Source organism: Mus musculus, chromosome 4 (assembly GCF_000001635.26).
Source record: "Mus musculus strain C57BL/6J chromosome 4, GRCm38.p6 C57BL/6J".
Taxonomy (NCBI): domain Eukaryota; kingdom Metazoa; phylum Chordata; class Mammalia; order Rodentia; family Muridae; genus Mus; species Mus musculus.
Window position 1 is genome coordinate 119,232,902 of NC_000070.6, and position 16,125 is coordinate 119,249,026.

General features: G+C 51.5%; 1 protein-coding gene across 5 annotated transcripts; it reads left to right on the forward strand.

The window, feature by feature from the left end:
- Positions 1-13: 13 nt before the first annotated feature.
- On the forward strand, positions 14-16,076 carry P3h1 (prolyl 3-hydroxylase 1). 5 transcript variants are annotated; one of them, NR_149723.1, is made up of 16 exons: positions 14-529; positions 2,345-2,497; positions 3,876-4,065; positions 4,964-5,095; positions 5,745-5,884; positions 6,808-6,860; positions 8,216-8,305; positions 8,581-8,633; positions 8,782-8,903; positions 11,121-11,248; positions 11,484-11,579; positions 12,056-12,206; positions 13,734-13,851; positions 14,230-14,305; positions 14,544-14,684; positions 14,990-16,076. NR_149723.1 is itself a non-coding variant. In NM_019782.3 (16 exons), the coding sequence occupies exons 1-16, from the start codon at positions 56-58 to the stop codon at positions 15,350-15,352; spliced, it is 2,247 nt and encodes a 748-aa protein (NP_062756.2). In that variant the 5' UTR covers positions 14-55; the 3' UTR covers positions 15,353-16,076. The 5 variants fall into 5 exon arrangements, 4 of the variants coding, with proteins under 4 accessions (NP_062756.2, NP_001273077.1, NP_062757.2 ...); NM_019782.3 differs by lacking the exon at positions 6,808-6,860 and having other exon boundaries at positions 14,990-15,102; positions 15,283-16,076; NM_001286148.1 differs by lacking the exon at positions 6,808-6,860 and having other exon boundaries at positions 8,761-8,903.
- The last annotated feature ends 49 nt before the right edge of the window (positions 16,077-16,125 follow it).

The following is a 16,125-nucleotide window of genomic DNA, read 5'->3' on the forward strand; positions in this document are numbered from 1 at the left end:
GGGACTCTGGAATGTGCCCCAGGCGAGCAGTCCCGTTAAGTGGAGGAGCAAGGCCATGGCGGTGAGCGAAAGGAGGCTGCTGGCAGCGATGCTAGCGGTCGCCGCCGCCGCCGCCTTACGGGTTGCGGCGGAGTCTGAGCCGGGATGGGACGTGGCAGCCCCTGACCTGCTTTACGCAGAGGGGACCGCGGCCTACTCGCGCGGGGACTGGCCCGGGGTGGTCCTGAACATGGAGCGGGCGCTGCGCTCGCGGGCGGCCCTGCGTGCCCTCCGCCTGCGCTGCCGCACACGCTGTGCCACCGAACTGCCGTGGGCACCGGACCTGGATCTCGGTCCGGACCCCAGCCTGAGCCAGGACCCGGGCGCCGCCGCCCTGCACGACCTGCGCTTCTTCGGAGCCGTGCTGCGCCGTGCCGCCTGCCTACGCCGCTGCCTCGGGCCGCCCTCTGCCCACTTGCTGAGTGAAGAACTGGACCTGGAGTTCAACAAGCGGAGCCCGTACAACTACCTGCAGGTCGCCTATTTCAAGGTGCGACTGGTCCGGAGCCCGGTGGCCGGGAGCGACCTGGGGAACTTGGGGAGCAGAGCAGGGATGAGACGGCAGGGAGGCAAGGGACCTCTTGGCTAGGGAGCTCTTGGCGGACTTTGGGAGCTTCACCCGGTTCTTATGGGCAGATGCTAACCCTAAAGGTCCAGCCAGTAGTGACAGCCCAAGCCAAGAAAAACCTGACCTTTTTCTTTTGGGAAGGCCTCCTAGAGGGAACCGAGGCGGCCGCTAGGGTCTCCCAGCAGTACTTCATTGCAAGTGTCCAAGTGCTTCTGCAACATCTTCCTTCCGGTTCGTTCTCCAATCATGCTTTCCCTGCTCCCTAATCCAACAGCAGCGCTCTTTCAGGACGTGGGATTGCCACGTCGCCAGCAGGGGCTGCCTGGCTCCGCCCTGTGGAGGACCCTCTAGCTAGTATTTTTGGGTTTTTTGTTTTTAAGAAAATGACTGTCTTTTGGGATGCCACAGCGATTTAAGGCCAAGTCAATAAGCGGGCTTGGAACGCCAGCCTTGTCTGCCCGTGATGACTGGTAACATATATTTCCAGGACTCCGTTAAAGCACTTTACGTTTGTTTATTGCCTCATTTGCCCTGATACATACAGTATCCTTTGAGTAAATGATATTAGTCCCATGTTAGGGGGGTGGGCTGCTCATGCAGACTACATAGCTACAACAGTTTCACAGACCTTTCAGTTCTACCTAAAGAAAGACTTAGAGGCTCGTGGGGACCTCAGATTTCTGCTTTGTCCCCTCGGTTCCTTCTGGTTACTGGAAAGCATGCTGGGATGACTGGGTTCTTACTGATTGGGTCATGCCACTTAATAGCACTACTTAAAATTCGTTGCCATTTATTGAGCACCTACTACATTCCAGTTCTTGGACAGGTGGTTAAAATGATTGCTCCTTTGTTTTTCCTTGTGTCACTGCTAGGAGTCACTGTACTAAGGGCTAACAAAAAAGGTTATGTAGCTAAGTTAGGACTGGGGGGAGACAAAGGAGGGAAACTCCAGCTTTGCCTCAGTTAAATTAGGCCTGAGAGAGAGGAGCCACTGAAGAATGGTTATTCCCCAGAGAGGGGAAATTGGAGCTAGAGTGTGATATATCTGGGGCCATGGGGTAGTCCCGTCCGTGACTCCTGCGTGGGGAGACTGGGAGTGACTAAGGAGTTTAGTGAGGCTTCTGCACACCTCAGGCAGCCATCACCAGACCTCATTTTCAGAATGTTAATTCTGGAAGGAGAAATTGGTGGTGGTGAAAACAGGAGAATTAGGAGCCCAGTCCACCAGAGGAAGCTAGGTGCCAGTGCTCAGAGGGAAGAAAGGAAGGGCTGGGGGTGCGTAGCAGAGGAAACAGGAGTAGTCCTGAGTGCTCAGGAGTGTAAGCTGGGCATGGTGGCACAGTGCTCTACAGCAGCCCTAAGATGCTGCTATTCTGTATTCTCACCACCACCGTGCAGTTGTTAGCTGCCCTTTTGTTAGCTGCCCTTTCTGCAGCATTCCCAGGTAGTTGCAGCTTTAGTCACTATGTTTAGTCAGCTCAGTCACTACCTTTCAATCAGTCTTTGTTGGATTGCTTGTTTGTTTTATTTTGTTTTGAGACAAAGTCTCACCTATAATCCCAGCACTTTGGATCTGAGGCAGGAGGATTGAGAGTTTGAGACTGACTTACATAGCAATACCCCGTATCAGTGCACACACAAACACACCCGAACACACACATACACACAAAGAAACCAACCAAGCAAACAAACAGAAAAGAGTTTGTATGTGAATGTATTCTTTTACTTCATCTATAGATAAACAAGCTGGAGAAAGCTGTGGCTGCGGCACACACCTTCTTTGTGGGCAATCCTGAGCACATGGAGATGCGGCAGAACCTCGACTATTACCAAACCATGTCTGGGGTGAAGGAGGCAGACTTCAGGGATCTCGAGGCCAAGCCCCATATGGTGAAAAGACATCCCCTACTGTGTGTGTGTGTGTGTGTAGGGGGGGTGCGTGTGTGTGTGTGTGTGTGTGTGTGTGAGAGAGAGAGAGAGAGAGAGAGAGAGAGAGAGAGAGAGAGAGAGAAAGAGTGAGCTGCTGTGTAATTCTGTACTGTATAGTCCATGCTGGCCCCAAATCTTCCATATTTCTTTTTTTCTTTTTTAAAGATTTTATTTATGTTATATATGTGAGTACACTGTCACTGTCTTCAGACACACCAGAAAAGGGCATTGCATCCCATTACAGATGGTTGTGAGCCACCATGTGGTTGCTGAGAATTGAACTCAGGACCTCTGGAAGAGCAGTCAGGGCTCTTAACCTCTGAGCCATCTCTCCAGCCCCCATACTTCATTTTTTAGCCTAATTTAATACCATATTCTATGTGTATTTTCAGGACCTTTTTGACCTAACATTTGAACAGCATTTTTATAAAGAACTTATGTTCTTGATAATTTTAATAGTTTATGAATCAGAACATTGGAGAGCCAAGGGATATACTCATTGGTAGGACACATGCTTAGCATGCACACGGCTCTGGGTTCGTATTCAGCAACAACAAAAAAACCGTGTATGTGTCCATACATAACATTCATATATATACATACAAATATGAGGACACTATCAGAACGACAGCACTCATACACAGTACACACGCTAAGCGCGCTACCAATACCAGAGGACTTTTAAAGTAAACTTGTGTTGGCTGTGCATGGTGGCATAAACCTGTAATTCTAGTTTCAGGGAGTCAGAGCAAAGCACATCAGGAGTTCAAGGTCATCCCCAGATAGTTAGGAGTTTGATACCCTCCTGAACCGCTGGAGCTGTGAGACATTGCTTCAAGGGAGATAGGGGTGGGTTGTGATTCATTTTTAGTTTATGTATATTTGTGGTGTGGTGTGGGGGGGCAGGTGGGGAATTTATGTGAGTGCCCAGGGAGGCCAGAAGAGGAAATCAGAACCCCTGGAGCTGTAGTCACAGGCCTTTGTGAGCCACCCTGTGTGAAAGCTGGAACTAAACTCAAGTCTCCTGGAAGTACAAGTTGCTAATTATTTGAGCCATCTTTCTGAAGCCCACATCATCTGAAAGATAAGCCCTATAGAAACCTATAAACATTATAGCGAGCGAGCTCTTCTTCCTACATTAAGAGTTAAGCCTTGTGAAATCCAAGGGTACTTGGAAGCCCGTTTACTATCGGCCTTCATTATGTAGGAGCACCCAGGATCCCCTGTCCATCTGTAACTTAGGAATCACCACTTAGGGATCATCACTCCATGATAGTGGCTTAGGGCAAGGTGAGGGGCTCCTCTGGAGCCTGTTTTGAGTACGCCTTCCCTCCAGTAGCATGAGTTTCGGCTGGGGGTACGACTCTACTCAGAGGAGAAGCCACAGGAAGCTGTGCCCCACCTGGAGGCGGCACTGCAAGAGTACTTTGTGGCCGATGAGGAATGCCGTGCCCTCTGCGAAGGGCCCTATGACTACGACGGCTACAACTACCTAGACTACAGCGCTGACCTCTTCCAGGCCATCACAGGTGGGTGCCATTCAGGGTGTGGCCTGACCAAGCCTCAGAGGACTTTAAGGTCAAAGTCCTGACAATGCACACAAATACCTTGCAACCTCATCCCCCAATTTTTCTTAAACATTTGTTTATTTTATGTATATGAATACACTGAAGCCATCTTCGGACACACCAGAAGAGGGCATTGGATCCCATTACAAATGGTTGTGAGCCACCATGTGGTTGCTGGGAATTGAACTCAGGACTTCTGGAAGAGCAGTCAGTGCTCTTAACCACTGAGCCATCTCTCCAGCTCTTCAAATTTTTTAAGTCTAGAACTCTAACTAAAAATTACCTTTTCAGGGGCTGGGGAGATGGTTCAGTGGGTAAGGTGCTTGCTGCACAAGCAAAAGGACCTGGGTTCAAATCCTGACACCCAGGGTCCTGGCCATAAAAGCTGAGCATGGTGGCACTCACCTGTAATCCCCTTGCTAGAGCTTGTCTCATCATATGGGTGAGCTTGAGGTTACAGAGCCTATCTCAGAAACATAATGAAGAGTGATGGAAAAAGATGCTGACATCATCTGGCTCCTATACTCCTATACACACGTGTTCACACATGCCACATACTTGCACACACATACACAAATGCATGCACATATCCTCCACACAGAGATCACTTTCCACTTCAACTTTCCTATGTTAGCCAGAATTTGAATCCCAAATATGACTGTATTAGCCAGGCAGTGGTGGCACACACCTTTAATCCCAGCACTCAGGAGGCAGAGGCAGGCGGAACTATGAGTTTGAGGCCAGCCTGGTCTACAGAGTGAGTTCCAGGACAGCCAAGCTACACAGAGAAACCCTGTCTCAGAAAACAAAACCAAACAAACAAAAGACCTCGCTGTTCCTCATCTCTGATTCCTTTCAGATCATTACGTCCAGGTCCTCAACTGTAAGCAGAACTGTGTCACGGAGCTGGCTTCCCACCCAAGTAGGGAAAAGCCCTTTGAAGACTTCCTCCCTTCACACTATAATTACCTACAGTTTGCCTACTACAACAGTAAGACCTGCTTTCTCTCTTCTCTCCGATGCCTCAACTAAAGTGTAGCCAGCCAGGCAGGGTTGTGACCACTCCACTTCTTCAGCATGTCTAGCAGCTATGTCTGTGGGAGGCAACATGCCCAATGATTCCTGGGTGTTTTGTCACAAGCCTGTGGCCCAGGTAGCCAATTTCTACTGCCCAGAAGGGAGGAACAGGGGAGTCTAGGACCTCTTTCTTTTGTCCCTTTTTGTTCATTTATAATCTAAATTTGCATGTGAATAAGAATGAATAGCACAGTTAGGATGTACTACTGTTGACACTAGCTCACAGGGCAGGCCCAGTCTTCCTCCAGGGGTAAAGGGACGAAAAATATCCAGAAAAACAAACCCTCAGCAAATCAGCAGTTGTTTACTGGGTACCTACTGGGTCCCAGCCAGAATAGCACATCCAAGAGTACATGGTGTGTGTCCGCGTCGAGTTAAAGAGGTCCTTCTGTCTAGGAGGCTCCCAGCTATTCTAATCTTCCTCTTCTAGAAAGTTGTGTGGAAAATACTACTTTGTCCTGTCATTGTGGCCTCAAGGCTTCTCTGAAACCAGATGCTAAGTGGCTGCTGGTGTCTGGGATTATACCCTTCCCTCACGGCCGTTTGCTTTTCTTCCTTTGCAGTTGGGAACTATACACAAGCTATTGAATGTGCCAAGACCTACCTCCTCTTCTTTCCCAATGATGAGGTGATGCACCAGAATCTGGCTTATTACACAGCCATGCTTGGAGAAGAAGAGGCCAGCTCCATCAGCCCCAGGGAGGTGAGAGACTGGCTTCTGGCTGAACCCAATCAGAAGGAAGATGAGTGCTCATGGGGTGGGGTGGGGTGGGGCCGGTCTTGGACTCAGCTTGTCACTCAGGGTGGGAAGGAGTACCAGGAGTTTGTAGAACATGGCAGAGCCAAATCCTCTAGAGTTCGATGTACATTCTTTGGATTGGCACACAGATTTCTCTGCCCTGATTGACACCCAAGCTAGACGCTGGATGCCATTTGCCCAAAGGCAGTGTTCTTTCCTTCATAATGGGTCTGTTTTGCTCACACGGCTTTCTGTTTCTGTTTTAGTCCCAGAGTGCATTTCTCCTTGTCATTGTCTGCTTTCTTCAATTACTCAGCATTATCCACATCTCTAGAATGAGGAGAAAACTTAGGTACAGACTTCAACTCTGAGGGCCAAGCCACAGTTCCTCCCACACAGCTCTGGAATTGAGTCTCTAAAGAAAATAATCCCACTGTCAGCCCCTCCCAGCTGAGACTGGCGTTCTTGTAGTTATCCTTCTTGTCCACTAGATGGCGGCCATCTAGCTTTAAGAAGGCCCTTCCAGTCTTTGTCTTGCTGGGTTGATACTTTTTCCCTTCCCTGGGATCCTATTAAGAGTCTCTCAGAAGGGAAGGAATGTACTCGTGTGAGCACATTTACCTAGAACTCTCCCCCAGGAAGAACTCTCCCCCAGGCGAGAGTAGCTAATACTGGTTTGCGCCCCCGGCCAGACCGCTCACCCCGCTGGATAGCACGTGTGGCTTGGTTTCTGGCATTTGGAGCAGGAAGCCGATCAGTTAAACTCCTTCCTCATGGGTGACTGTGGTAGCCGACGGGGTGGACTCCTTTAATGTGTTCCTCCTTGAACTGCCTCCACTTTAGCACTGTCTTTTTCTCTCTTCCTTCTGCTGCTTGGATCCTAGTAGGGGACCCAGGGAAAAGATGTGACCCTGGAAGGGACTCAGTTTCCCAGCTCTGGGTAAGCCCCACCCCTGAATACACATGCAATGCCAGAGTGCCAAGCTTAGCTATTCTATAGCTGCCCGCCTTCAGGGACGGATCGAGCCCAGCCATTCTGAGGGGTGGCAGGTGGCCAAATAGAAAGAACATGGGCTTGGGGACCCCAAAACCCAGATAGGATCGCTCTCAATCCTACTGCTCCTAAGGGTCTTTAAGATGAAGTTCAGTCTCCGCCCATGAGCTTCCACTCAGGGAACAGAGGCAGAAGAATCACAAGTTCAAGGTTATGCAGTGAGACCTGGTCTCAAAATTAAAATGGCAGATGGCTCAGTGGGTAAAGGCATTTGCTGCTGAGCCTGGTGACCTGAGTTTGAGCTCTGGCCCCTCACAGTACAAGGAGGAAACTGACAAATTGTCCTCTGACCTCCTCACCTATGTCACAGTGCCGCCCCCCCCCCCACACACACACACGCACGCACGCATACACACAAACACACAGAGAATAAATAGAATAAAAAAATCTAATTTTAAAAAAGGTATTTGCCGGGCTGGAGAGATGGCTCAGTGGTTAAGAGCACTGACTGCTCTACCAGAGGTCCTGAGTTCAAATCCCAGCAACCACATGGTGGCTCACAACCACCCATAATGAGATCTGATGCCCTCTTCTGGTGTGTCTGAAGATAGCTATAGTATACTCATATACATAAAATCAATAAATAAATCTTAAAAGAATGGTTGACAAAAGATCTTCTAAAAAAAAAAAAGGTATTTGCCACATAAGCTTGTAACCTGAGTTCAACCTACAGAACCCACAAAAGGATGGATGTAAATAACAGACTCCACAAAGTCGTCCCCTGCCCTCCACACATGCACAGTGGAGGCCACACGCTCCACAACACACCAAGTAAATAAATAAAATATAACAAGAAGAAAAGAGGGCTCAAGACACAATTCACAGCCTGGTCTACAGAGTGAGTTCCAGGATAGCCAGGACTGCAGAGAGAAACTCTGTCTCAAAAAAAAAAAAAAAAAGACACAATTCAGTTGGTAGAGAGCCTTGCCTGGTATGCCTAAAGCCCTGGGTTCAATGTCAAGGACTTCAAAGGCAGAAATGAAGTCTTTCCATTTTCAGGATCATCAGTTCTTCCATTTCAGAGATCACTGGGGCCTCCTCTCCTTCAGTGTGGCTGAATTACGCTGCCCTCGGGAGTCCTCTTGAGCATAGAGGGGAGACCTTTGGCCAAACTGGGCAACACATCACCTGTGACTGGGAGAAGGCACCTCAGTCCCGTAGAGCAATGCACAATGCCAGGGAGGGCCACCCTAGGGCTGAAGGGTAAGGGCTAAGTTCTAGGAGACTCTTTGTTTCCTCAGAATGCCGAGGAATACCGACGTCGAAGCCTGTTGGAGAAAGAACTGCTTTTCTTCGCTTATGACATTTTTGGAATTCCCTTTGTGGATCCGGTGAGCCAGAGCAGGAGCTGCAGGGAGGGGGAGAGGGGGACACTGGGCACTGAGGGAGTACACGCTGCAGAACTCTGGGGGAGCCGCTGTCCAAGGCCGAGCCAAGCATGGGTGCGTGGGCCCTGAGGACGGGAGACAAAGTGGACAGTGAAAGGCGGTCCTGAGCCATTAAAAGTAATGGTCCCAAGAGCCCACCTCATCTCAGGCAGTGAGGCAGGTCACACACAGATAACCTGAAAGATCAACTCTCTTGCTTGTTTCCTGACCTGCCTTAGGACTCATGGACTCCAGAAGAGGTGATTCCCAAGAGACTGCAGGAGAAACAGAAGTGAGAAATCCCATGGTTGGGTCGGGCTCACGAAGCACTTCAGGCTTCCTGCACCCAGGCAGATGGGAGCCCAGCCAGGGGTTGGGAGTAGGGACACTGGGGTAGGAACCAGGGCTGACCCCAGCAGTCAGTGCTGTCATGCTCACAGGTCGGAACGCGAAACCGCAGTCCGCATCTCCCAGGAGATTGGCAACCTTATGAAGGAGATCGAGACCCTCGTGGAGGAGAAGACCAAGGAGTCCTTGGATGTGAGCCGACTGACGCGGGAAGGTGAGGCAGCAGTGGGTGGCATGCCTGCCCACGTTCACCAGGTGGCAGCACCCACAAGGCATTGCTCAGCCCATTATATACCAGCTTCTGCTTGGGTAGCAGATGCTGGGACTTCCTCCACATGCAACACACTAAGGAGCTGTCATCCAGACAGCCCTGAGAACGGGCCTTTGGCTAAGAAGTACGATCCCCATGTCACAGTTAGACTAGCATAGTCACAGTAAGTATGGAGAGCGTAAGTCCCCTGCCTCCCCCTCCAAATGCTCTCTGACAGCTCACGCTGTTATCAGGAGCCGATAACAGCAGCTATCCTGTCTTCTCTGCTCCATTTGCTGCACTCCTGGCCCACAGTGATGGCTGCTCTCTTCTCTCCTCCTCTCCTGCCTTTGGTTCTCATAGGCTCAAACCCCTCCTGTCTGTCCTCATTCTTTCCCACCCAGATAGCAGCCTGTCTTCCAAACAGCGGCATACACGCATTCTCAATAGTCAACCATGCTCTATGTACTTGCTCTGTGTGTCCATGCATGCATTCTCAATAGTTAACCGTCCTCTATGCACCTGCTCTGTGTGTGTAGCCCCCATGTCTCTGCATCAGGTGGGATGGGCTGTTTCCAGTTCCCTGAGCCTGCCGTTGGCCCACAGGTCATTGTCCATGCTTGTCCCACTCCTGGTATACTTTGCATCATCTCTGTCCTTAACCACAACCCCGAGAGACCTTACAGAGCCTCCTATAGCCTCCCTCCTCTGAGTTTCTGAGGGTGCTTCGATGTGTCTCGCCCTGGCTGTTGTCTGACTGTGGGGAAAGGCTCTCTGGGGCTCTCTGACTATGGGGAATGGTGTTAGGCCCTCTCTGCTGCATCACTCAAAGGTCTCAGCACGTAGATGGGGTTGAGCCGGGTCTCTAATGTGACCCAGCAGACACCTCACAACTACAGGCAGAACGAACGTTGCCCTTTGCCCTTCTAGACTGAACCGAACAGGGACAGTGTGTAGCAAGTTTGCCCAGCGCCGCTCTGTTTTCAGAAGTGGATTTCTATTTTTCTTGCTTCTCTTCATGTCTGAGAGGTAGGTTAGGCAGATTACAAGATCGTTCCTGTACACAGTATGACAGTGACCATACCATGGGCGACACTTTTGAGCATTCACTCACGACGAGCCAAACACTGTACTGAGGGTTTAGCCTTATTGGTTGCTCTCACTAATCTGTTGTCAAACTTATAAGGTTAACAGTAATTGATTGAAAATCAAGGCTGGGCCAGGCAGCGGTGGCATACGCCTTTAATCCCAGCACTTGGGAGGCAGAGGCAGGTGAATTTCTGAGTTCAAGGCCCAGCCTGGTCTACAGAGTGAGTTCCAGGACAGCCAGGGCTACACAAAGAAACTCTGTCTCGAAAAACAAACAAACAAACAAAAAACAAACCAAGGCTGGGTGTGGTGGTTCTTGCTCTTAATCCCCACAGAGGCCAGCAGACCTCTTGAGTTTGAGGCCAGCCTGGTCTACCAGTGAGATTTTATCTCAGAGAAAAGAGGGGGCAAAAGGAAGGTCTGAAGAGATAGCTCAACAGTAAGAGCGTTGTCTGCTCTTACAGAAGACGTGGGTTTGAATCCCAGCACCCACGAGGTGGCTTCCAACTGTAACTTCAGTCTGAGGCTATCTAGTTTCTTATTCTGACCTGCTTGGGCACCAGGCACCTACATGGTACACAATATACATGCAGGCAAAACACCCACCCATGTAAAATTTTTAAATTTTATTATTTATTTATTTACTTATTTTGGTTTTTCGAGGTAGAGTTTCTCTGTGTAGCCCTGGCTGTCCAGGAACTAGCTCTGTAGACCAGACTGGCCTTGAACTCAAGAGATCCGCCTGCCTCTGCCTCCTGAGTGATAGGATTAAAGGTGTGCACCACCACTGTCCATCTAAAATAAAATAGTTTTTAAAAAATTAGTATAACTCAGAGTGGTTAGGTCACACAGTAAGTGGAGGACTTGGGGATCAAGCCCAGTCCTTTGATTCTGGGGTTCATGTTTGAGAATGTGTGTAGCTCTTTACTCCAGGAGCCAGCAGCTGTCTAATGGCAGAGTGAGGCCTTGGATGTGGACTTGCATCCCTTTGGAAGCCTCTGAGTAGGAATGCCTCTGGAATGCCTGATTTTTGCGAGGAGGCCCTGGGCAGAGCTGCCCTAGAACCTGGTCCATCTTGTCCTTGATTTTCAGGTGGTCCCCTGCTGTATGAAGGCATCAGTCTCACCATGAATTCCAAAGTCTTGAATGGCTCCCAGCGGGTGGTGATGGATGGTGTGATCTCTGATGATGAGTGCCAGGAGCTGCAGAGACTGACCAATGTGAGGAACCCTGTCACTGTACCTTTTCCCCACTCTGCATACCAAGCGCCTCCTTGGTACCGCGGTCCCTGCTGCCCTTGGTTGAGCCTATTCGTCACACACCCATTGGCATATTCACACACATGGGAACTCACCCTCCCACACACCCACACACGTGCACACACACACACACACACACACACACACACACACACGCAACTGCAGCTAACTTTGTCTTTTCTTTTGGGTCCATTAGGCGGCAGCAACTTCGGGAGATGGCTACCGAGGTCAGACCTCCCCACACACCCCAAATGAAAAGTTCTATGGTGTTACTGTCCTCAAAGCTCTCAAGGTAAAATCCAAAATCCATCTTGGTTCTCTTGCACGGAGCAGGGAGAATCTGCCAGCCAGGGAGGAGGAGGACTCTCCGGCTCTGGGGAGGAGCTGGGAGTGGGGGATAGAGAGGGAGAAGTGTCTCAGTGCTGACATTCCAGCTGCCAAGGAGTGAGGATAAGCTATGCAGGGAGGTTTCCTGGTAAATCTTGGCTGTTAAAGCAGGCGCGATAAAAATGAGGCAACCGAGATGGGAGGGATCCCCAGGTGTGTGGGCTGGCTGTGAGTCGGGGCTGATCCCAGAGGGCTGTGTTCCTAAGCAGGGTACAGGAAAACTGTAAAGGAGAAAGGAGAAGAGACTGTCAGGTGTGGGGGACGGAGACCGCTCCTTCATCAGTGGGGTGGGAGGTGCTTTCAGTGTGCGGCCTTGTACCTCAGTGTCCTGGGCAGCCATAGAGGAGAGTCAGGGCAGCTGACCACCAGTCTTCTTTGCAGCTCGGGCAGGAAGGAAAAGTTCCTCTGCAGAGTGCCCGCATGTACTACAACGTGACAGAGAAGGTGCGGCGCGTCATGGAGTCCTACTTCCGCCTGGACACGCCCCTCTATTTCTCTTATTCCCACCTCGTGTGCCGCACTGCAATAGAAGGTGGGCCTTATCACCCCGCAGTTTCTGGGGAGCAGGCTGTGCCCTGGCGCTATACTGGACAATGAGAACATGGAGTAGGCAGGGTGTGGTTCCTTCATGCCGGCTGGGACATCAGTGCAAATGTGTTGGCTGCATCCCAGCATGTTGAATGTGGCATGGGGGGGGGGGGGGGAATATGCAGTCAACCACCCAGGGGTCAGGAGGCCTCCAGTGGAGCAGTGAGAGCGTTACAGGATAAATGTGTTTGTGGAGCTGAGGGCAGCAAGAAACCTTGCAAGCTGGAGAGACCAGTTCTAAAGGAACAGAAGCCCCGGGGGAGCTGAGAACACTGCCAGTGTACAGAGAGCCACTCTCTGGAGCTTGTACTGTCCTTTAACTCGGTCCCTGGCTCCTGCTCTGTGCTGCAAGCCCTCTCAGTAACTGTTAGATACCAACCGTGTGTGGGAGGGAGTGCATTTGAAGTCAGACAGACAGAGGTACAAGGCCTTGTTCCTTCTCCCTGACATCCCCTTGGCGCTCACAGCCCTGAGCAGGGGTGAGCAGAGGCACGGCCAGGCTGCCAGCAGCTCATTTTTGTGGCCCAAAGCCAACTCTATCCTGCCGTAGCGTTCAAAAGACTCTGTTTCTGACACTTCCTTGGAAGGTGGCGGGCGCTGGAAAGCTTCTCTCTCCCTCAGGGTGTTAAAAGTGCTAAGAAAATCTGGACACACCAAAGGAATGTGTCAGGCACTTGACTGTGTGCCACGGAGCCTCCAAGTGAAGTGCTGGCATGAGGAGGAGGCATGAGCAGACAGTGAAGGACTTGGCAGGGCCTTCCTTTTAAAAGATGAACTTGGCAGCTGCATGCTGAGAGATTGGGAACAGGTGGATCAGGCTAGAGGCATGGGAGCAATGGTCAGCAATGACCAAGGTGGGTGAGGATGAAGGCTCGAGATCCGGAAAGGCCAAGGAAGCAGAGGTGCCGCAGGAGAGGTGGAGAGGAAGATGGGCGGGAGCTGGTGACTGGCTGGACCTGACGAAGCGAGGCGGCATCTAACATTCCCACACAGGGTGCCAAGGTTTACACTGGAGGAAGGTGTGATCTGCTGGCATTTACCATAATCCTGTCCCTTCTCTTTCTGTGTCCCCTCCCTGTGTGGTTCCCTACCTATCCCCACTCACAGAGCCCCACTTCGCTGGCTATGGTTCAATGCTTCTGTTACCCGCCCCACCCCTCCTGCAGGCCTGCTGGAGAATGGAATCAATGGATGCCCCCTACCCCCAGCCTCACTGCTGACCTCTGTGATCCTTCCTATTTCAGAAAGTCTCTAGCTCCACCAGGGTGATGGCACTCAGCCCAGGATCTGCCTTGTTGACACCTGTGAGCTGCATCCTGTTCACCCCCAAAACTTGCCCTAATCTCTAACCTGTGGCTTAACCAAAGAGTCCTCCCAGCCAGGACATGACAGTTCCAGAGTTTCACATACATTTGGGGACACACTGTGTTTCCTGTATACTCTACTCTAACGTGGATTATCTTGGCCACAGAGTCACAGGCTGAGAGGAAGGACAGTAGCCACCCCGTCCACGTGGATAACTGCATCCTGAATGCCGAAGCCCTCATGTGTATCAAGGAGCCCCCAGCCTACACGTTCCGGGACTACAGGTGAATGCAGCAGTGTGGTGCCCGGGTACTGCGCAGCTCTGGGCTTGCCTTGGAAGCTTCTCAGTGCCCTGCACTCTGCCTCCCTGCCCTCACACATGTGCACACGCAGGCAGAGAGGCAAGCTGTCCTCAGAAGCCCGTTCTTCACCCTAGACCCCACATAAGAAGACAGACGGTAGGGAGGTCCTTAGGAGGGAGTGGGGAGGAGGGCATGGCTGGGTTTGACACAAAGGTATGCTAGCTAGGGTGTGGTGGAGTCTCCAAAGAGGGGTGGGGGACCCTGCCAGCTGTTCATGGCTTCAGAGACGCTTCAGGTCTCCAGCTGCTAGTTGAAAGTACACAGAGGAAATAAGCCGTGTCTGGATGCCTGCCTTTCCAGCGCCATCCTTTACCTCAATGGCGACTTCGATGGAGGAAACTTTTACTTCACAGAACTAGATGCCAAGACTGTGACGGTGAGTGCTCCCCTGTCCTCATCCCTGGGGGCTGATGGCCCCAGAGGACAGTAGAAAGAATGACTTACTGGGCTTCCTCCCCACCCCAGCCCACCCCTACCAACCCCCAGCCTGTTTCCTGTCCCTGGGCCAGGGGCTTTGGGATATGATAGCTCTCCTCTGACTGTCCTTTGGGTCTTTGTCCTAATGATCCATTGCTCTTCTGAGGCTTTCCCCCATCTCCCCTCCCCGCCCACAGGCAGAGGTGCAGCCCCAGTGTGGAAGGGCTGTGGGATTCTCTTCTGGCACTGAGAACCCACATGGAGTGAAGGCTGTCACCAGGGGGCAGCGCTGCGCCATCGCCCTGTGGTTCACGCTGGATCCTCGGCACAGTGAGAGAGTAAGGGCTGTTGGGAGGGCCACTTGTGTTTCCCTGAGACTCCCCACCCAGGCACTCCCTGCAGTCATTGCCCGCCCACCCTCCCTGGGCCTTTCTTTTCACGTGGAAGTGGAAGAGGGTGGGGCTTGATGTGGAGTTCTTGGTTCATGCCTTGGGCCTGCTCCAGCAACCAGAGCTTAAGCCTGCTGGGAAGGAGGCAGTCCCAGAGCCCCTGTGGTAACACTACCATTGTTCTCTTGGAAGCGGCAGCTAAGGGGGTGAGGGGACCTCTCCAGAGGCCCTCTGAGAAGAGTTTGCCTTTGCAGGACAGGGTGCAGGCAGATGACCTGGTGAAGATGCTGTTCAGCCCAGAAGAGGTGGACCTCCCCCAGGAACAGCCCCTGCCTGACCAGCAGGGCTCGCCAGAGCCTGGAGAAGAGTCTCTGTCAGACAGAGGGTCGCTGCACAAGGATGAGCTATGACAACAGCTAGGTCACAGTTGGGTGTCCTTGGACTCATGAGGGTGACTCAGTCCTTCAGCCTGGACTTCCCGGCCCCTCAAGGCTGCAGAGTGAGAGGCGCTTCTGTTGGCCCCCCGGCCAGAGGATCCTGTCCACAGCCTTCTGCATGGTGCTACTGTTCTTGGAGTGGGCATAGCAGGACACACTCTTCTCTGGGCTTGGCTGTAGGCTCAGAATGCAGGCCCAGAACCACCCTGGGGCCTATGTAGGCAGCTGCCGTCAGCAGCGTGATATATTTAAGTGTCTGTAAAGACAACCAAAGAATAAATGATTTGTGTTTTTTTCACTTAGTGGTTTGTTCCAAGAGAGAAAATATTTCTACTCTTCCTGGGACGCTGAGCTTGGTAGCAGCTCCTCTAGGTAGTGTGCCGTGGCACATGCCACATGGGAATTCCTCTGTAGCCTCAGGCCAGATAACCCAGGTACCTTGGGCTGTTACCATAGAAGGGGCATCTTGGTCCTCACTGCCTACCTTCTATGGGAACTGGATGTCCCAGATACAGCACCCAGGATGGCAGCACATCATCAGCTTTAAAGGCTTTCAACATCTAGATTGTCACTAATCCTCTTCTGGCAGAGAGCAACAGTCAGCGCTGCTCTGGCAGGGCAGCCGCAGGCTTCCTGCTCGGCTGGCTGGCCTCAGAGCCCGCACCTGACTGGAGTTTCAGCTCCTCCGGCCACATAGCTGGCACGAAGCCCACCCCCTTCAGCACTCCTGAGATGCTGTTGTACGGAGTTATAGGAACCTGCGGCTGAGTAGTCATTGGTCAGTCGAACTATTTATTTAGTGAGCACCAGCTTGTTGCTGGGAATATGAGAGGGAGCAAAGCAAACCTAGGCCTCTCAGAGCTTGTATTATATAGGGGATACATAATAAATGTGTAAATATGTATGTGTGTGGTTTGTGTATCTCTAAGCCTTTGATGTACAAAATCAAGTCA